The sequence below is a fragment of the Erinaceus europaeus genome, chromosome 1 (genome assembly GCF_950295315.1).
Source record: "Erinaceus europaeus chromosome 1, mEriEur2.1, whole genome shotgun sequence".
In the NCBI taxonomy this organism is placed as follows: domain Eukaryota; kingdom Metazoa; phylum Chordata; class Mammalia; order Eulipotyphla; family Erinaceidae; genus Erinaceus; species Erinaceus europaeus.
In genome coordinates this window covers 203,596,776-203,618,745 of record NC_080162.1, presented here as the reverse complement: position 1 = coordinate 203,618,745, position 21,970 = coordinate 203,596,776, and the positions used below count along the sequence as shown (strand labels likewise).

Below are 21,970 nucleotides of genomic sequence, written 5' to 3'. Positions count from 1 at the left end.
AAAGCTGGATCAGGGAAGAGAGTAGCTCCCAAATATAGGAAAAGGAAGAAAGGCTAGAACACTGTGTGACTGTACATGGTGCCAGGTGTCAAACTCAGCATCTCATGCTGTGAAATCCCTGCTCTGCCACTCAGCCTCCTCCCTCACTGCAATAAAGACTTCTAGTTTGGTGAGGAAATTGAACTCCAGTTATCTGAAAAGGAAGAACAACGCTAGAATGTGAGGTCGTGTAGCTCAAATCTGCAGGCTGTCGAGAATTTATACTTCACACTTATTATAGGATGGGCTTGCTTTTACAAAAGAGCAAACATGCTTATAATCCTGAATATATCAACTGTATCCTCCTAGACTTTCATTTGATTCTAGATTTTTAAAAAAAAAATTTTATTTATAAAAAGGAAACATTGACTAAACCATAGGATAAGAGGGGTACAACTCCACACAATTCCCACCACCAGAACTCTGTATCCCATCCCCTCCCCTGATAGCTTTCCTATTCTTTATCCCTCTGGGAGTATGGGCCCAGGGTCATTGTGGGATGCAGAAGGTGGAAGGTCTGGCTTCTGTAATTGATTCCCCACTGAACATGGGCAATGACAGGTGGATCCATACTCCCAGCCTGTCTCTCTCTATCCCTAGTGGGGCAGGGCTCTGGGGAAGCGGAGCTTCAGGACACATTGGTGGGGTTGTCTGTCCAGGGAAGTCATGCTGGCATCTGGAACTTGGTGGCTGAAATGAGAGTTAACATACAAAGCCAAACAAATTGTTGACCAAACATGGACCTAAAGTCTGGAATAGTGCAGATGAAGAGTTGGGGGGTCCTCCATTTTGTAGATAGCTAGTAGGCATATTTTAGTTATATTCTAAACACCTGTGGCTATACTAGTTTTTTTTTTTTTTCCTGAGCCTGAAATCTGATATGCAGGTGGATCCTAATTACTGTCTGGGGAGGTGATGCCTAGACATTTTTTATTATTAAATTTTCTGAATATATTATGTTGCCTCTAAGTCTAATTTTATCACATAACCAACTGAATGAATGGTTAAAATGCTTAATAATAGTCAAGTAAATATTTTAAAACTTTAAATTTAGAAAATAGGGATACATTCTTAAATGTCAAATCAAGTAACTATTAAAGTCCAGATTTTCTAGTATGGAAATATATTAAGTCCATAAATCCTGGATTTCTAGTAAAAAAAATACATTTCTACTATATTAAATTTGTTTATTTAAAGTTTTTTTTTAATCAATTTAAATTAAAACTCCTCTGTCCTGGGAGTTGGGCGGTAGCGCAGCAGTTAAGCTCATGTGGCACCAAAGCGCAAGGACCTGTGTAAGGATCCCCGTTTGAGCCCCCGGCTCCCCACCTGCAGGGGAGTCTCTTCACAAGAGGTGAAGCAGGTCTGCAGGTGTCTTATCTTTCTCTCCCCCCTTTTTTCCCCCTCCTCTCTCGATTTCTCTCTGTCCTATCCAACAATGGCATCAATAACAATAATAACTACAACAATAAAACAAGGGCAACAAAAGTGAATAAATAAATATAAAAAATTTTAAAAACTCATTCTTTCATATAGTATTTTCTGCTAATTTCCTAAGACCTATTGAGTGATTATCCATTCTATTCTGAACCTGTCTAAGCCTTAGTTTTCTTTTCTAAAATGGGAATACTTTAATACCTACATCATAGGTAAGAATAAGGTTAACATGTATGTAGTGCTTGGATCCACACCTAGCACATTGTCAGTGTATGTAACTATAAGTCTTATTTTCATGAATAATGGCATTTGTTTTTAGGGTTGTTCTTTTTTTATTCAATAAATATCTTTTCACCTTACAGATTTCCTTGTTGTTTTTCCTTCAGCCGGTATGTCTTTATCTGGTGTTTCTCTAAGGCTATCATTCTTGCAAAACAATTTGAGACTTTTTCCAAAGAACTCCTAGCAAATACATTTTTTACTTTTCTTTTTAATTAGTGGCTTAATTATTGACAAGATTGTGGCATAAGGGGGCTACAATTCCATACAGTTCCTGCCCCCCCAGAGTTCTATATCCCCTCCCCTCCTTGAAGCTTCCCTATTCTTTATCCTCTGGAAGTATGAACCAAAAATCTTTATGGGGTACAGAAAGTAGAAAGTCTGGTTTCTGTAATTGCTTCTCCCCTGGACATGGGTGTTGGCAGGTGGATCCATACTCCCAGCCTGTCTGTCTCTTTCCCTAGTGGAGCAGGGCTCTGGGGAGGGGAGGTTCCAGGACACATTGGTGAGGTCGTCTGACCAGGGAAGTTAGGTTGGCATCATTGTAGTGTCTGCATCTTGGTGGCTGAAAAGCGTTAAGATGCTGAACAAGTTGTTTAATAATCCGGAACCTAAAAGTAAGTGTACAGCAGGTGAAATTTGGAGACTTTATTGTGGAAGAAGCTAGGAAACTAGTTTAGGCATATTCACAGGGACCCATGATTTTCCATCCTTCTCCCCTCCCTGTAATTAGGTGACCTCTGGATACAAAGCAAAGACCATCGTCACAGCTCTGCCTGGATCGTTCTTGGAGCCTCTGTTATCGCCGTCCCTCATGGAAGACTATGAACTGAGACAGCTGGTCCTGGAAGTTATGCACAACCTCATGGATCGCCATGACAACAGGGCAAAGCTGCGTGGGATCAGGTAGTGTGCTGTTTTGAAAGAAGCTTAATGACAATATTTGTAAATTTCTCTTTTTCTTACATGTTTGTTTATTCCCTTGTGTTGCCCTTGTTGTTTTATTGTTGTTGTTATTGATGTTATCGTCGTTGGATAAGACAGAGAGAGATGGAGAGAGGAGGGGAAGACAGATATGGGGAGAGAAAGACAGACACCTGCAGACCTGCTTCACCGCTTGTGAAGTGACTCCCCTCCAGATGGGGCCCCGGGGGCTTGAACCGGGACCCTTATGCCGGTCCTTGCACTTGGCGCCACTTGCACTTAACCCGCTGCGCTACCACCCGACTTCCAATATTTGTAAATTTCTACAGTGTATTTAAATGTTGCAATTTTTTAATGTTGAACTTCCAGTTTCTATCCAGAGTTTTCTTTGATATTGAGGCAGTTAAAATATTGTAAGATAAAAATGTTTGAAAGTACTTTTACCTACTTTCTTTTTTTTTTAAAAATTAGTTATAAAATAAAAAATATCAACAAGATTCTAGGTGTTGTTGTGTGGGCCACAGAGAAGAGAGAGAAAAGGTCCGGAGCGAAGAGGAAACACAAATCTTTATTTGCGCTGGCACCTCAGAGTTGGGTGCTAGAGAGGCAGGTTGGGCCACGTGGAGGTAGCGAAAATGGCCGCCTCACGCAGTAACCTTTCCTGCGTCTGAACACCGGAGTGAAGCGCTGGCAAGAGAGCGAGGTGCAGAAGAAGAAGGGCTTTTATAGGAGCGGCTTTCTCAAGAATGGGAAGGGGGAGGAGTAACCATTAGCACTCCCGGATAGGATGATAACTCTCGTGAGAATGGGAGGGGGGAGGAGTGACCAAAGCACTTCAACTATGGTGGGGATATAGACAATGCCCTGAGGTCACAACATGGCTGAACAGGCGCTCCGAGAATGTCCCAACTCTCGCGGGAACTAGCAGTAGCCCGAGGGGACAACATGGCAGATGTGACTGTGTCTGCACAATTTCCCAGCACCTAGGATAAGAGGGGTACAGTTCCACACAGTTCTCGTCACCAGAACTCTGTATCCCTTCCCCTCCCTTGAAAGCTTTCCTATTCTTTATCCTTCTGGGAGCATACATGCAGTGTCATTATGGGGTACAGAAGGTGGGATGTAATTGCTTCTCTGCTGGACATGGGCATTGGCTGGTGGACCCATACTTCCAGCCTGTCTCTGTCTTTCCCTAGTGGGGCAGGGCTCTGGGAGGTGGGGTTGCAGGACACATTAGTGAAGTCGTCTGCCCAGGGAAGTCAGGTTGATGTCATGGTAGCATCTGCAGCATGGTGGCTGAAAAAGCATTAAAGCAGAACAAGTTATTCAATAATCAGGTGCCTAAAGGCTAGAATATAGCAGATTTGGGGTCTCCATTTTGGAAAAAACTAATAGGTATATTCCTAGAGGCCCATGACTTTACTAACCTTTTCCTGAGCCTGACAGCTAACCTGCAGGTGGACCAAAGGTATTGTCTGGGGAGATGGTTTCAGAGTTGGAAATAGGACTAGAAAGCCTATATGTGTGTGTGTGGAGGGGTGGGGGGCGAGTTCACGTCCTGGAACGTGATGGCAGTGGACCTAGTGGAGGTTGTATTGTTATGTGAAAAACTAGGAAATGTTCTGCGTGTACAAACTATTGTATTTACTGTCAGATGTAAAACATTAATCCTCCAGTAGAAGGAAGGAAGGAAGGAAGGAAGGAAGGAAGGAAGGAAGGAAGGAAGGTGCATCTTGGAAGAGTTGGACCTGCTTTTTTTTTAAATTTCTTTATTGGGGCATTAGTGTTTTACAGTGGGCAGTAAATACAATGGTTTGTACATACATGACATTTCCTAGTTCTCCACATAGAAATACAACCCCCACTAGGTCCTCTGCCAGGAAATAATAATTGTTAGTTGTCACATGGGTACAATTTCTTTTTTTTTAAAGATTTTTAATTAACTAATTAATTAATATGGGTAGAGACAGAGAGAAATTGAGAGGGAAAAGACAGACAGAGAGGGAGAGAAAAAGAGAAACACATATAGCTCTGCTAATAGTCCCTCCCTGCAGGTGGGGACTTGTGGCTGATACCCTGGACCCTACCATGATAACTTCTTTCTAAGATTTCAGCTGCTATTGATCACTAATTACATTAGTGTTTGCTCTAAATGGCATTGGTAGCCAGAATTACTCAATTTGTGGGGCCAGGAGGTGACTCGGCTCACCAAGCACACATATTACGATATACAAGGACCCGGGTTTAAGCCCCAGGTCCCCACCTGCAGGGAGGGGGAGACTTTATGAGCAGTGAAGCGGTGCTGGAGGACTAGGACTAGGTGTCTTTCTCCCCCCTGTTCCCCTGCCCCTCTCACTTTCTCTCTCTTTCCAAAGTAAGTAAAGGGGAGGGGAGGGGATACAGAGTTCTGGTGGTGGGAATTGTGTGAAGTTGTACCGCTCTTATTCCTATGGTTTAGTCAATGTTTCCTTTTTATAAATAAATTTAAAAAAAAAAAGGATTAATCGATCTTACTTAAGTTCACTGACTTGACAAATAAAGCATGAAATTATGACTAAATATACTATTTATTAAAAATGAAACATATTTGCTTTTAGAATAATACCAGATGTAGCTGACCTAAAGATAAAAAGAGAAAAGATTTGTAGACAGGACACCAGCTTCATGAAAAAGGTAAGATTCTTCTTTTACCAGGGATTATAAGACTCTGTGCCAACCTTCCTCAATCAAAATAGCCTAAGATTTCTCTTCAGCCAATATCCTTGATCTTTGTCAGTTTAATATTGCAAAAGTATTGCCCACAATTTTGCAATTCATGCCAGTTTTTCCTCAAATCTGTAATTTGCTTCTTTCAAATCCTTGCTAAAATCATGTTTCTTATTTTAATTTAGTTTTTTTTCAATTCTAATTATTGTGTAGTTTTATGTTCATAAATCTTGGCGTTAATCACTGAAATGTAATTTGATCATCTGATTTCTAGGTTAAATGTCTGTTCCATGTTAAGTTATGTAACTAAATACCAGTCCATAGGGAGTTGTATGCACGTGTTACCTGTCTCCATGTTAAGTTATGTAACAAGATACCAGTCCGTAGGGAGTTGTATGCACATGTTGCCTGTCTCCATGTTAAGTTATGTAACAAGATACCAGTCCGTAGGGAGTTGTATGCACATGTTACCTGTCTCCATGTTAAGTTATGTAACAAGATACCAGTATATAGGGAGTTGTATGCACGTGTTGCCTGTCTCCATGTTAAGTTATGTAACAAGATACCAGTCCGTAGGGAGTTGTATGCACGTGTTGCCTGTCTCCATGTTAAGTTATGTAACAAGATACCAGTCTATAGGGAGTTGTATGCACGTGTTACCTGTCTCCATGTTAAGTTATGTAACAAGATACCAGTCCGTAGGGAGTTGTATGCACGTGTTGCCTGTCTCCATGTTAAGTTATGTAACAAGATACCAGTCCGTAGGGAGTTGTATGCACATGTTACCTGCCTCCATGTTAAGTTATGTAACAAGATACCAGTCCGTAGGGAGTTGTATGCACATGTTACCTGCCTCCATGTTAAGTTATGTAACAAGATACCAGTCCGTAGGGAGTTGTATGCACATGTTACCTGCCTCCATATTAAGTTATGTAACAAGATACCAGTCCGTAGGGAGTTGTATGCACGTGTTGCCTGTCTCCATGTTAAGTTATGTAACAAGATACCAGTCCGTAGGGAGTTGTATGCACATGTTACCTGCCTCCATGTTAAGTTATGTAACAAGATACCAGTCCGTAGGGAGTTGTATGCACATGTTACCTGCCTCCATGTTAAGTTATGTAACAAGATACCAGTCCGTAGGGAGTTGTATGCACATGTTACCTGCCTCCATATTAAGTTATGTAACAAGATACCAGTCCGTAGGGAGTTGTATGCACGTGTTGCCTGTCTCCATGTTAAGTTATGTAACAAGATACCAGTCCATAGGGAGTTGTAGGCACATGTTACCTGTCTCCATGTTAAGTTATGTAACAAGATACCAGTCCGTAGGGAGTTGTAGGCACATGTTACCTGTCTCCATGTTAAGTTATGTAACAAGATACCAGTCCGTAGGGAGTTGTATGCACATGTTACCTGTCTCCATGTTAAGTTATGTAACAAGATACCAGTCCATAGGGAGTTGTATGCATGTGATCACCTGTCCTCACCACATTTGAAGTAAAATCATCCTTCCGTCACTTTCCTTTCCAGAATGGGCAGCAATTATACCGGCATATATATCTGGGCTGTAAAGAGGAAGACAACGTTCAGAAAAACTACGAATTACTTTACACTTCTCTTGCTCTTATAACTATCGAATTGGCCAATGAAGAGGTTCTTATTGATCTCATCCGACTAGCCATTGCTTTGCAGGTATTCTCTTAAAACATTTCTCCTGAAGAAAGCACATCATACTGTGAATAGGACGCCCTTGGCGGTGTTGCCTTTGTCCCAGAACATGAACTTTTAAAGGAGGTGTCTAGCTTTAAATCAAGTGGCCATATTAAATGAATTCCTTTAACCAGTGTTCAGTGACCATTGACTGTATGCTAAGTATTATTTAAGGCCATACAACTCTGAGATGAAAAAGACAAGATCTTGTGTCAGTAATGAGATGTATAGTTATTCTATAATAGAGTTAAGTATTGCAGAATGATAGTATAAAATGGACACACACACACACGTAGTAGGTGTGTGTACATTTGTGTATCTGTATTATCCAGGAAAAACTTTCCAAGAGAAGAACTTAGTTAAAAGATTTAACTATAAGTAGGCATTTATTCCCCTTTCTGAATCAAAAATAATTTTATAAGAGGACATTTTTTTGCATTCTTAAATATCTGAAAATGTTCATTGTAACTATAGAAGAAACAGTAAGTTCTTGGTCTGTCCTCTCTTTGTGTCTTTACTGAAGGACAGTGCAATAGTCAATGAGGGTGATCTGTCAATGTTTCATCGCTGTGGGATCATGGCGCTGGTCGCGGCATACCTTAACTTTGTGAGTCAGATGATAGCGGTTCCTGCGTTTTGCCAGCATGTGAGCAAGGTAAGGTATTTGGAAAAGCCTTTCCACTTGCTGTTATCTATCTACCTATTAAGATACAGTCACCCTACATTATTTCACAACTTTACTAATTCTTGCCTGAGCACAACAGCTAAGATGCAGGTGGGCTAAAGGTGTTGTCTGGGGAGATGGTCAGAGTTGGAAATAGGACTAGAAAGCTGGATCAGGGCAGACAGTAGCTCCCAAATATGGGGAAAGTGTATGAATGCCATTAACTGTAGACCCCGTTGATCTGATCTGAGGCCCATGAAGCGCAGGAGCCCGTGTGACCTCTGCACCCTGTCCGTCTGAGCTCGCAGTCCGTGCTCACAGCCGAGAACACTCTAGGCTGCACTCCTTTCAGGATTCGTCTTCCTCGAGTGCAGAGTGTGTTGACCCAGCCTCCCTTGGCAGAGTGGGGCAGTTTCTACCATTGTTGTTCTACATTGCGGGCAAGGTCGATTCTAAGAAATAGAACTCACTATTTCATCAGACAAAAAATATTTGAACACTTGTAAGACAAATATTCCAAAACGGCAGAAGGAATATTTGTCTCACTTTTGTCTCACTCAAAGCTGAGCAGAGGAACCAGACCTCTCAAGCACACTTGAAAACATGCACATGGGGTAAGGCACGTTCTGCAGGGGCAGCCCAGAAGGACGAGGCGGCTGGGTCAGTGCCTGATTTGTTTGCTTGTTTTAAAATCATTTGTATCACTGATGTAATATTGGTTAGCATGATTGTTTATGTTTTAGGGGTATAATTCCATTCCTCTTTAAAAAATGTATTTCCTGCCACATGCCTCCACACAGCGCCAGTACCCCTCCACCACAGACCTCTCGACCCCTCTCCCGTGGTCACACCTTACTTCATACTGAACGTAGGAGTTGAAGGGTTTGTTTTAGTTTAACTCTGCAGCGCCTTTCCTCAAGGATCAGGGTTTTGTGAAGAGATTTCCAATAACTTGACATTTAGGAAAACACACATTCTTATTCCTTTGCATAGTAGATCATGCCAGTCCCTGTTCAGGCGCCATTATGCCGGGCCGGGCTAGCTTCACGGGTGGGAGAGAGAGACGACCAGGGACTCGTGGCTGAGTGGTACGCAGTTCAGTCTTCATTCATGTGGAACGCAGTGCAATCTAAGCTCTCTGTAATCACAATCCTGTCCTTATATATCCTGAGGCGGAAGTGTCAGGTCTGAAGAGGATGTACGTAGCATAGGGGGTGGGGAGAAGGAAATAGCGTGCAAAACGGTGAGGATTAAACCAATGCCCTGGAGGCAGGACGGTGCTTAGTTAGCAGTGGTTATGTAAATAGAATACAGTGTTAAGCAGGGGGGAATAAACCAGTGACACAGAAGGGGTCTAGAAGCAGAATTTAGAAGCAGACCAACAAGGTCAGATGCACGTGATGCATCATTTTTACCACCTGTTATTTTATTATTATGATCGCATTAGTGATAAATGTGCAAACAAAATGGATTCTGTCTTTGGGCTACACATATTGTTTAAGTTTCAAAATGAAAAGGTAATATTTGTGTGTGTGTGTGGTTTTTACCAGAGCACTGATCAGCTCTGGCCAATGGTGGGTGGTGCTGGGGATTGAACCTGGGAACTCAAGAGCCTCAGGCATGAACGTCATTTTGCATAACCATTATACCGTCTCCTCAGCAGATGATACTTCTTCATAAATGTTTAGCTTTTGTTTTTATTCATTTAGTTTTTTTGCTTTTCTTTTTGGATTTTTTTTTCAGGTTATTGAAATTCGAACTATGGAGGCCCCTTATTTTCTCCCAGAGAATATTTTCAGAGATAAGTGCATGTATGTTCAACCTTTACATTTTCACAAAGGGGAAATGAATTGAAAAGCCAAAATCATTATAATAGTGTAAACTGTTGGAAGAATGACTTTATGGCCTTTTATAACAATCTGCGTTTTTATTTTCTTTCATTTAATTAATTTAACTTCTTTCCCTTGCAGTAAAATTTCTTGTACATTGTCAATGTAAATGCATGCACAGATATGGTTAATCTTTGATGGAAAAAAAAAAAACTTAACCATTTTTAATACGGAGATATGGCTTGCAGGGCAGTTCTCATATCTGAATAACACTCCTTTAAGAGAGCACAATACCCTGCTTATGACTTTGGGTGATACACAGATTGATAACATCACTTATGAAATGGCTGGAGAGTTTACTAAGAAAAGCTACTTTATACTCTGAATTCTGGTTTGCCATCAAGCAAAAAAGTATATGCAAACAATACTTAGAGTGCAGCCCTCAGCATGATGCAGTATGAGGCAGTTTGAAAGAAAAGTGAAATGTGCTGTGATTGGAGAATGTTTCCCACTGCCTAGCTCGGTGTCTGCATGACGAATCCACCACGGAGAATGTTTCCCACTACCTAGCTCCGTGTCTGCATGATGAATCCACCACAGAGAATGTTTCCCACTACCTAGCTCCGTGTCTGCATGACGAATCCACCACTCACAGTGGCCCTATTGTCCTTTTATTTTACTTTATTTATTGCCTCCTCTTATTTGACAGGACAGCGAGAAAATGAGAAAGGCAGAGGGGACAGAGAGAAGCTACCTCCCTGCAGGTGGTGACCAGGGGCTTGAGCTCAGATTCTTGGGCATGGCAACCTGTGAGCTCAATTGGGTGCACCAACGCCTGGCCCCTCAGTCAGCTTTTAATAAGCATGAACCTCAAGGTTAGGTTTAACCCTCTGTCTCATTAAAGTTGTGAATAACAGCATGATGGGAAGCTGACTTCATGCAAATATCTCGGCGGAGGGAATCAGAATGACCAGTCTATGAGGCCACTTGCCTTGTATTTTTCAAGAGCTCAAGCTAGTCACCTAAAATATACTAACTTCCTAATTGTAATTAAGGCTGTGGGCTGGTGGGGGCTGTGCAGTGGTGCATCCAGTTCAGCACACAGCACATAACTACAGTGCGCAGGGTCCCAAGTTCAAGCCCCTGGCCCCCACCTGCAAGAGGCAACACTTCTGATCAGTGAAGCATGTATCTCTCTCCCTCTCTGCCTCTCTATCTTCCTCTCTCCTCTTAGTTTCTCTCTGTCTCTATCCAATAAATACATGTATTTTAAAAAATATTTTATTTATTCATTTATTTACTAGCTAGAGACAGAGAGAAATTGAGAGGGGAGGGGAAAGATAGGGAGGGAGAGAGACAGACACCTGCAGCATTGCTTCACCACTCTTGAAGCAAATCGTGTGCTAGAGAGAGAACTCACTGAGTACTCTATGTGCCTTGCACTGCATACGACGCAGACTCTGGTCCCACCACCACAGGGGAGGTGCTGTGGCAGTGCAGAAAGGTTAGGGTGTGTGGGGGTGAGTGTGTGTGTGTGTTTCTCAGGAAAAAAAGGTGGCCCAGAGCAGTGGGGTCCTACATGTCCAAGGCCCCGGTTCCCTAATAAATGAATAGAATTGAAGTATGCTATATTTACAGTCTTCATTTAGTCATTGATCTAGAGGGCTTGCATGTTAAATTTTTGGCTCAATCATTTAAAAAAATTTTTTTAATAAACACTAAATGCTTTTTCTGTGCTCAACCTGACAGGCTTCCAAAATCTTTAGAAAAGCATGACAAAAATTTGTACTTTTTGACCAACAAGATTGCCGAGTCATTAGGTGGAAGTGGTTATAGCATTGAGAGACTGTCTGTCCCATATGTGCCGCAAGTAACAGGTAAGTAGATAATTTAACTGCCGAGATCAGATGAGATCGGACTTGTTCAGGGTGGTGTGGCCAAGACAGCAGTCAGTAATTTAGACTCTATTAAGAGGGAGATAAGAAAGGAGAAAGAAAAGATTCTGCTGTAGTTGTTATGTCTTAGCATTTGTCTTCTTTTAAATCAATTAGCAGGGGAAGTGTGTGTGTGTGTGTGTGTGTGTGTGTGTGTGTGTGTGTATAATATAGGTTTTGTTTACATCTGCTTTGAAACTCAGCTGTTGAAATCATTTAGAAATCTGGAGTGGCTTGTTATGTTATCACAAGCAAATAATGCCCTATAGTGATCATTCCTTAAAGAGTAAGCCTTGAAAATTATTCTCACTATATTTAATAACATTATGCTTTAAGCAAGCAAAGAAAGAACATTCTTCATTAACCAGTATTGACTTTAGCTTATAGAAAAAAAAAGTGAAAATTGTTTAATTAGGGATTTGTGATTATTAAGTTTATTCTAGGCAGCTTTTGACATTTGAAAAATCCAGAAGCAATGCTCTGCAAGAAAACTGCAGTTTTAAAGAATGTTCTTGTAATGCTGGTCATTCATAGTAGTCTGAGATGTAAATGAATGTCCTGTGTTTTCTGTAAAATCCCACACTCTAAAAGGTTCGACTAGTCATGAATTTCTTGGAGAAAATGAAAGTGCTAGGAATAAAGTCCTAATAGAAATCTGTAAGTCAAACTCCTTAAAAGACTTAAAAATATTTCATTCTTATAATTTGGGTTTAGCTCTCTTTCCTTCAGGCAAAACACCTTATAAATCCAGACACAAGCACAAAGGTAAATGCAAGTGTTAGTTGGCCGACTCTGTCCTTCACCTGACCTTTAGGCAAATGAAGCCAGCACACTGTGCTGAACCTAGTTAGTACTTCCCTCTAGCTCACCTGTAGCCGTAGTTAATTTCCACCCTTGACTGTTTCGTTTCTCTCTGTCCCTTTAAATCTAAGGTGGTTTATTTTGTATTTTATTGGGGGGCGATATTAATCACGGTACATTTGTCTATTCATCTGTATATGGTTTCTCAGTTCTGCTTGAACAGGTGCCCCCATCAAAGACCTCAGCCCCAGCCCCCTCTCCCATTTCCTCCCAGTGTCCCTTGCTTTGGTGCAGTGCACCCCCCTCAGTACAAGTTTCACCCCGTGTTCTAACTCTTATCTCCCATGTGGACTCATCCCATACCCGCCCCTCTCTCCCTTGACCTGTCTTCCCCCAACACTCTCCCTTCTGCTTCCAGGTCTTTGTTAAGGCAAAGACCGAGATGTCAGAGTTTCTGTTCTACTGTCGAGGTCCTTTGATACTTGGCCCTGGTCGTGTCCCTCTGTCCGTCCTGCCCTCCCTTCTCCTGCGTCTTTGCTCCTCTTGTTGCTCCTGTCTGAGTTCCCATCTCTATTCTGCCACCGGTTACCTCATTTGGAGTTGAGTCCCTTTAGTTCTTTCCCTGTAGGAATCCTTTCAGCAGCTCCGGCAAGATAAGGTTGTTGGTGCAGGCAGGAGAGAAGAGAACATACCCGGTGGGGTGTGTTTACTGCTGTCCACGCAGTGGCGGCTCCAGTGCACTGGTGTGTCTGTCTGGCCCCCAAAAGATGAAATCCACAAATCCCCGCTCTGCCAAAAATAAAGTCTGCTTAGAACCAAGTAGAGGTGAAGGGTTTGGAATTACAAAACTAGATAAAACCATTTGAACTTGATTCTACAAGCAATGGGGAGTCACTGAGTGATCTAAGCAGTAGTGGGTGGCCTGGTGAGAAGTTAGATGCGCTTTGGCATTTTTCTGTAGGACCAGAAAGGTTTATCTTCATGAGTCATGCCAGCGTTAAGCTGTATGGCACTTTGGGTTTGTGTGAACAGATCGCCGATGAGATTTCATTTGCCCCAGGCAGCTTTTTAACTGCAATAGAGGGCTAGAGTGGTAGCAATTGTTACATTTGTGATATGTGCCTATCTCATTATATACACCCAGGTAAAGCTAGCGAGATCATTAGTAGGTCAGTGTAGTTCTTGGCCATGCAGACTTTCTCTTGGATTCCTTACCCATTTAGCTGTAGTTACGTTCATTCTGTGCATACACACCAGATGGCAGCAAAATATCACCGAGGGAGGGTGCTTCTGAAACTCAGAGACTAGTTAGAAACAAGAGGAAGGAGTGATGATGACCACTGAGTGTCAACAGCGGAGGAGGAGGAGGAGGGATAAGAAAGCGAGAAAGGCTTGGGGAGTAGTGTCTGGGACTGCTGCAAACCAAGGGCTGGGATAAAGATCCCCCTCGGGAGCACAGGCTTCTGGTCACGGGGAGGCTGTCACTGGTCAGAGGACATTGTAGCCCATAGAGGGGCTGCATTTCAGTTCACATGAAAAATCAGATCAGCAGTAGCTGTGAATGACCCATGGGGTCAGGGCCATCATCTTCTAAGGGCTTATATAGGTCAAAAGAAAAGGGGGGCTTTCAGAAGTGTCACCAAGATTAAAAACCACTCTCTGACCTTGGGGCCATACTCCCAGAGGGTTAAAGAGTAGGAAAGCTATCAGGGGAGGGGATGGGATACGGAGTTCTGATGGTGGGAACTGTGTGGAGTTGTGCCCCTCTTATCCTGTGGTTTTGTCAGTGTCTCCTCTTTATAAATAAAATAAAATTAAAAACAAAAACACTCACCTTAGAAGCAACACTGCTAAAGGGCGATATCAAGGCACTCCGAAGCTGTCCTCAGAGTGACGAAAGAACAAATGAGGACTTGTTGTTGTTCGCTCTTGTTCTTAGTGATAATACTTTTGAAAATATGGAGAGTTAAGAGAGAAAAACAGTTTATTGGGACATGTTGAATAGAGCTGGCTAATAGGACACGGAGGATATTGTTGAACCAGTGCTGAGAAGAATTAATTCGTGGAATCCTTTCCTTGATCATCAGCCAAATGTGTACATCGTGCTCACTAGTTTGACCCCGGCTCCCCACCTGCAGGGGAGTCGCTTCACAGGCGGTGAAGCAGGCCTGCAGGTGTCTGTCTTTCTTTCCCCCTCTGTCTTCCCCTTCTCTCTCCATTTCTCTCTGTCCCATCCAATAATGACGACGTCAGTAACAACAACAATAATAACTACAACAACAATAAAAAAAAACAAGGGCAACAAAGGGGAAAATAAATAAATATGAAAAATTTTTTTAAAAATACAAAAAAAAAAAAGGAACACACCAAATGGCTTCCTTTTGTTTTTTCCCCCTATGTAACCACAATATATTAAGTAATCCCCTTCTGTCCTCTCCATCACCCTTTGTTAGTAGAGTAATTATCTGTTTATTGTCTCTCCTGTGAGATTATAATCTCAGTGAGTATATAAACCCCTTTCAGAGATCATTCCCTAACGCCTAATAGGAGCTCTAGTTAGTTAATAAAGTTTAGTATTGCATGATAGAGTGAGAAATCTCGTAAGGAAAGGGACTTTTATTTGAAAGAAGTCTAATTCTCATGAAATTTGAGATGATCTGAAGCATGTGGTAAGCTGAGGAGTAGCTATTGAATTTAAGGATTGGGAAACCCTGGGCTTGCAGGAAAAGACACGAGAGGGCAGGATAAATCTACCACCAGCAAGGCTTAAAGATGACAGGTAGTCTTGCTGTCAACACTTACTGATGCTGGCGTAGTCATCCTGTGTGCTTGTGGGGGTCAGACCTTAAGACCAAAACATGTTAAGTCATGTGCTTTACCTACCAAGCCAGCCCCTGGCTCCCTGGTTGGTTTGTTTTTCATTACGCCACTCCATAGTGGTCGTTGACACTGCTTTTCTAAACTCCCGTTTTGAAAAATAAGCCATTAACCTCTTTCAGTTGACCCCATCACTTTTCCTTTGTGAACCCGCATCATGAAAATTCAAGTTGGGGAACACACTGCCTTAAGTATTTAGAGAAAACAGCAACAAGATGACAGACTTAATTTTCTGAAATCTAACCTAGGCGGGTTTTGTGAATGACAGACTCGCTCTGACATGCAAATAATGGGAAACAAACGATCTCTGTTTTAGACGAAGATCGACTTTCTAGAAGGAAAAGCATCGTGGACACTGTATCCATCCAGGTGGATATTCTAGCCAACACCATTCCTTCTGATGATGTGGTAAGTTGTGGAAAGACTGGTGGAGTACTGGGTTGCAGTAGACAACAGTTACAAAGAAATAGGTCCCTCCACACTTTGAAGAAGGAACAAATTCAACTCTGAACTCCCTCCAGATTCAGTATTTACATGTGCATGTTTATGTGTCACTCGGGGCAGTCTGATTTAGCCTTCGGTTTATCTATGATTTCTCTGACTGCTGTCATTTCACCTACCTATAGTGATACATCAATTTAGCTTCATCTGTTAGCTCATCAGATTTCACATTATAATCAGTATAATCAAAACTACCATAAAGCAGTAGTTGTTTTTGAAGGAAATGTTAGACATGATCTCTAAGATCCTCCAACTTTAGTGATTTTTAAAATTTAAATTAGGAAAATAATGGAGTTAAGTACTTCATGTGAAACCAGAGACTGCTTTTAGAAAGTGTCAAAAATTGATCTGGAAAGGGACTTTAAAAATTATTTTGGGTAGCAAATATAATAAATTTAATAGAGGTCAGACTGTATCATCGGTCTGTATTATCGTATTATCCTCAAATACACGGCTTATTTGAAGCACAGTAGATTTCCTGTTCTCCTGTTTTAGGAGAACCCCCTCTTTCCTGAATTATAGGGAGCAGAAGCAGCTGACACTCCCTAGGACTGGCTTCACGCAAGTGGCCAGAGCAGTGCTCTGTAGCCAGGTAACACTGCCAGAATGCTGGCATGCCAGCCCAACCCTGTGTCTCCTTACGATTCACCGATTCACCCACTCTCTGACTTGCTGGCGATCTCCATGGTTTCTCGCTAAACACTGTGAATAACTGAATGAACATTCACAGGAGGAAAGGGCATTCAAGTTGCCCCAGTTCATGCTGTTCTCTGACTCCTGCTCTGTCCTGCTGCCAGCCCCTGTCAGTTCACTTATCTCAGGATTTAAAGTGTTTCCTAGCCAGAGTATAGGGTTCCTTCTGGTGTGTAGCTAATCCATCGTATAATAAGTTAGCAACATAGCATCACAGTACTGCAGCTAATCAGGAGTGTGTCTGGGGGCTGCAGAGCGGCTGGGCTCACAGTGCTCTGCTCTGCCATGTGCTTGGCGGGCCTGAGACTAGCCCCCACCCGCCAAAGGAAGCGTTTGGTGCCGTGGTGTTTCTCTCCACCTCTAACCACTGGCTTTTGTCTTGAACTCTTTTCTATCCAAAGTAATCCGCACAGAAAAGGGAGAGGTGAGGGGGAGCTGGTGGTGGAGCATCGGGCTGAGCGCACATGTTAGAATGTGCAAGGGCTTGAGTTCGAGCCCCTGGTCCCTACTTGGAGAGGGAAAGCTTTGGGAGTGGTGAAGCAAGGCTGCAGGTGTCTCTCTGTTTCTCTCTCTCTCTCTCTCTCTCTCTATTTCACCCTTCCCTCTCAATTTCTGGCTGTCTGCCCAATAAATAAAGATTTGTTTGTTTGTTTTTGTTTAAAGAGAAAAGGGAGAGGTGAAACCCTGGAGATGACCAAAAAAAAAAAGAAAAAAAAAACCCAAAAACCCTTGGGCAGGAAGGTTAGTGTTAGGTGTGCTGCCAATTTACGACTCAAGCTCAAAGCAGGAAGTACAAGAGAATCTTAGAAATGAGACAAGATAAGAGAGGCCAATCAAGAGAGACTTGGTTGGCTAGAGAGACAGTGTGACAGTCCTGTCATAAAGACTTCCATGCACAAGGCTCTTATGTCCCAAGTTCACTCTCTGGACCACCACAAATCAGAGCTGGTCAGTGCTCTGGTTTTGACCTCTTCCTGTTTCTTTCTCTCTTTCTCTCTGTATCTCTTACTGTCACTTTCTCTCATTAAAATAAGTAAACCAGGGAGTCGGACGGGAGCTCAGCGGGTTAAGCACAGGTGGCACAAAGTGCAACCACCGACAGAGGGACCCCGGTTTGAGCCCCGGCTCCCCACCTGCAGGGGAGTCGATTCACAAGCGGTGGAGCAGGTCTGCGGGTGTCTTTCTCTCCCACTCTCTGTCTTCCCCTCCTCTCTCCATTTCTCTCTCTCCTATCCAACAATAACGGACGATGACATCAATAACAGCAACAACAATAAAACAACAAGGGCAACAAACGGGAATAAGTAAATAATATTTAAAAAGAACTCTTTAAAATAAATAAATGCATGTATTTTTAAAAAAAGTAAAGATCCTTCTCGTTGGACTGCACTTGAGTGCATGGAGACCTAAACCAGAGTGTCTAGACTGCAGATGAACGCAACAAAAGAGTAGGATGTGCCCTGCTGTAGAGGCAGCGAAACTAACCTTAACAGGACTTGGAGACAAAGGAGATAAGATGGAAAAAAAAAAAAGTACAGTATGTGAAAAAAAAAAAAAAAGACTGTCATTTTTAACAGCTAAGTAGTATTCCATTGTGTATATATACCACCACTTTCTTAGCCACTCATCTGTCATTAGATTCCTGGGTTGCTTTCAAGTTTTGGTTTATTACAAATTGTGTTGCTGTGTCAACAATTGTACACACACCTCCCAGCCCCCAACAAAATATAAAAAAAAAAAAAGAGTAGGAACAGAGTGATATGGAGGTCTTTGATGGCAGACTGAATGATAATGATTTGGATTAAGGAGTTAAGAACAATAGGGAAGAGGTGTCATGGCCTAGTGTTCACTTGTCTGGTATGGAACAGCTAAATCCAGTGCAGATTCTGTGTGGTAAGAGTGCTAGACTGGGCAGGGGTAGAGAGCATAATGGTTATGCAAACAGACTCTCATGCCTGAGGCTCCAAAGTCCCAGGTTCAATCCCCTGCACCACCATAAGCCAGAGCTGAGCAGTGCTCTGGTAAAAATAAATAAATAAATAAATAAAAAGAGTGCTGGACTGCTCGTTTCTGTCCTGTTCTTCGTCCTATACTAAAGTTGCTTCTTAAAAGTCTTTAACTCGTAACCGGTTGTAAGTATGACAGTGCTTTTGTTTTTCACTGAAGTGCTAGATTACTTCTAGGTACAAGTAGTTGACCAGCAGAGCCTAATTTTTATGTCTGCTCTAAATATCTAGAACAAAGCTACGGAAGATTCCCAAGTTAAATCTGACCGCAACTAGAGATATGAACCCTCACTAGGAAAACCGAGGTAGTGGAAGTCTTGCTGCTTGGTTTCCAGCTAAAGCCTTTGCATTACAGAAACACTCAGGTGCAGAGCATGAAGCTCTTTGCTTCCGTTAGTCTTGCTGCCTTAGACTTAGCAAAAAGAAGCTCATGAGCTAAAATTAGGGATGACCAGAGTCCAGGCAAGTACTCATGTATTCTCATTTCTTCATTTTTATTCAGAGATACTGTAGTAACTAAGCATACCATTCCCCCTGAAAAAATGTGCTGGTACAAAAAAGTAGCATGGCCTTTATTATTATTTTTTTATTGCAAAGCATTTGATTTTATATCTGTCATAAATCTCTGAGCAACAGAGAGATTTAGAACCTATAACTTAAAAGGACATCCAATAACATTGATGGGTGATCCAGAATTTTTTTTTTTCAGATAATGAAATACTTTGGAATACTTTCCAAAGCAGTTATTCTTGCTTTTAAACCATTTAGAGTTTGGGGGTGTTTCATTTTTAATTTGTGAATTGTATGTGGTACCACAAACCTAGAGACTTTAGAAAACGTAGCTTTCCTTTATCCTATGACCAAAGCTCTATTCACATGCTGTCTCAGCATCAGACAGCTCAGAGCACTGCTCTCTCTGTTGACAACGCAGTCAGTATCCAGTGGGACGTCACCACACTTTGTATTACTAGATATCGAGTCCTCTCCGTCAGTGGTGCTTGGGTCACTCTGAGGACACTAATTCTACACGAAATGCTTCTGTCTATGTACATTTTAGATGTGAGCTCTTCAACCTGTAGAGTTGTAGTTCGGGACCTTAGTCCCCTAGGCTGTTGTTACAAGTAGTGAAAATGTGGAGGCCATCTGATGCTATAGTGTAGGACGCCAACGCAGAGAATTAGCCGTCAAGGCTTTAGGTAACATGTCGCTAGGCCAAGGTGCTATCTGCGCTGATGTGTCTTGACTTTCTATCCTCTCATCCTGCCTTTTTCCAGGTGAGCAACACTGAAGAGATCACCTTTGAAGCATTAAAGAAAGCAATTGGTGAGGTTCCTTGCAGTTGTTAACTCTCTTAATATTTTGTTATCTTTGTTTTAGTACTTGTTTAGATGCCAGAATAAATAGAGCAAATGAAAAATACTCATTGATGCAGGGGTAGAGAGCATAATGGTTATGCAAAAAGACTCTCATGCCTGAGGCTCCAAGTTCCCAGGTTCAATGCCCCACACCATAAGCCAGAGCTGATCAGTGCTCTGGTAAGAAAAACAAAACAAAACAAAGAAGAAAAATATGTATTTATGTCCATATAGTTCTAAACTGCATAGCTACGCAACTCACTGATTTAACTCCTCACTGGGTTTTGCACAGTCATCACAGTACTTGTTGTTGCTCAGAGTTCTGAATAGCATCCCAGTGTCTTTTAGTGTCACCTTCATTTGATGGTCAGCACTTAGGGCCATGGATTTATGAGAAGTAATCCGGTGATTTCCTTCTCCAGACAAGTCTCTGGGCACTTCTTGGGAGGTCAGTTAAATGGCCTTTCACAGGCACATAGGAATATGATTTTTTCAATTTGTTTTTTTATTTAAGAAAGGAGACATTAACAATACCATAGGATAGGAGGGGTACAACTCCACACAGTTCCCACCACCCGATCTCCATATACCATCCCCTCCCCTGATAGCTTTCCCATTCTCCATCCCTCTGGGAGCATGGACCCAGGGTCATTGTGGGTTGCAGAAGGTGGAAGGTCTGGCTTCTGTAATTGCTTCCCCGCTGAACATGGGCATTGACTGGTCGGTCCATACTCCCAGCCTGCCTCTCTCTTTCCCTAGTAGGGTGGGTCTCTGGGGAAACGGGGCTTGAGGACACATTGGTGGGGTTGTCAGTCTAGGGAAGTCTGGTCAGCATCATGCTGGAATATAATTTAAAGTGCATAAGATATTTTCTTCGGTTAAGTTTTTTTTTATTTTTTATTTTTACTTTTTTAAAATTTCATTAGTGACCTAACTTCAATTCACAAAATTACAAGGTAACGAGTATAATTCTGCACCGTTCCCACCACCCAAGTTTTGTGTCCTCATGGGTAAATATATATAATTGATTATATTATGTAAATATAATATGTGTAAATATATAAATAATATGGGTAAATATACATAAATGATTATGTAATTAATTATATAAATATAATCTATCTATATATATATATATATCCATTTTTCCCCCCATGGTCCCATCTTCTCTTCCTTTCTAAGTCACACCTACACCTACTACTACTTCTGAATGTCCCTCCTTTTTTCCTCTTCTCTCTCTGGGACTTGAGTTGCAGTTGGAGTTCAGAGCCCTCTGGTCATCTCCCCCCTATCACTTCTCCCCCTCTGGGAGTATGGACCAAAGTTCTTTATGGGGTTCAGAAGGTGGGAGTTCTGGCTTCTGTAATTGCTTCTCCACTGGATACAGGCCTTGGCAGGTTGATCCATACCCCCAGCCTGTTTCTACTTAAGTATTAATATTGATCATTACTAGGCACTAGATAACTTGATTTCAATTTATTTCTAATTGATATAGAAGGAGGAATGTGATTGGTATAAGCTGGGAAATGAATATATATGTATCAGTGGTATTAGATAAAGAAATCATTATAAAGGGAAGTGATGTGTGAAATGCTCTAATAACCATCATACATGAAATAAAGCTGCTCTTTTTGCTGAAGTCACTAGAAGGATGTTAATTGTAATGCGGTAATCAATTTGTCAGAGTAAGACTGGGCCCATGCGAGAGCTTGCGTGGGTGTCCACTGCTTTGTCAGCTGCATAGCCCAGGTGGGAGCCCGCCCACTGTGGGAGGGAAGCTTTGGTCCCTTGAGTTCCTTCCTACTTTCCTTCTCTGCCTCTGTCCTTCCCTCCGACGAATCTTTCCATCTGAAAAAGTTGATCTAGACCAGTGAAACGTCAATGACGGGAGAGAAAAATATTCACAGTTTTCTTGTCACGGAACATATTAGATACCAGTGGCATGGAAGAACAAGAGAAGGAGAAGAGACGTCTTGTGATAGAGAAATTCCAGAAAGCACCTTTCGAAGAAATAGCAGCACAGTGCGAATCCAAAGTAAGTGAGCAGACAGCCGGCCACGGGTTTGCACACGGGCAGAATCTGATTTCACGGACACTTGGTTGGGAATTGTTTTTGCTAAGTTCTGATCTTTAGGAAATCAGTAGACCGTCAATGTGTAGCAGTGATAGTTGAAACTGGGGGCCTGGTGATGAAGCTCAAATAGCTCGTGTG

The 21,970-nt window shown here is 42.0% G+C and overlaps 1 protein-coding gene across 2 annotated transcripts in view; it reads left to right on the top strand.

The window, feature by feature from the left end:
* EFR3A (EFR3 homolog A) overlaps positions 1–21,970 on the top strand; it is a 146,346-nt gene that overhangs the window by 118,941 nt on the left and 5,435 nt on the right. For both annotated transcript variants that reach the window (XM_060201328.1, XM_060201337.1), the window contains 9 exons: positions 2,489–2,661; positions 5,277–5,352; positions 6,919–7,080; positions 7,622–7,753; positions 9,506–9,573; positions 11,341–11,468; positions 15,520–15,611; positions 19,678–19,726; positions 21,690–21,793. In XM_060201328.1, coding sequence (XP_060057311.1) covers positions 2,489–2,661; positions 5,277–5,352; positions 6,919–7,080; positions 7,622–7,753; positions 9,506–9,573; positions 11,341–11,468; positions 15,520–15,611; positions 19,678–19,726; positions 21,690–21,793 — 984 coding nt within the window. The remainder of the gene's footprint in view (positions 1–2,488; positions 2,662–5,276; positions 5,353–6,918; positions 7,081–7,621; positions 7,754–9,505; positions 9,574–11,340; positions 11,469–15,519; positions 15,612–19,677; positions 19,727–21,689; positions 21,794–21,970) is intronic.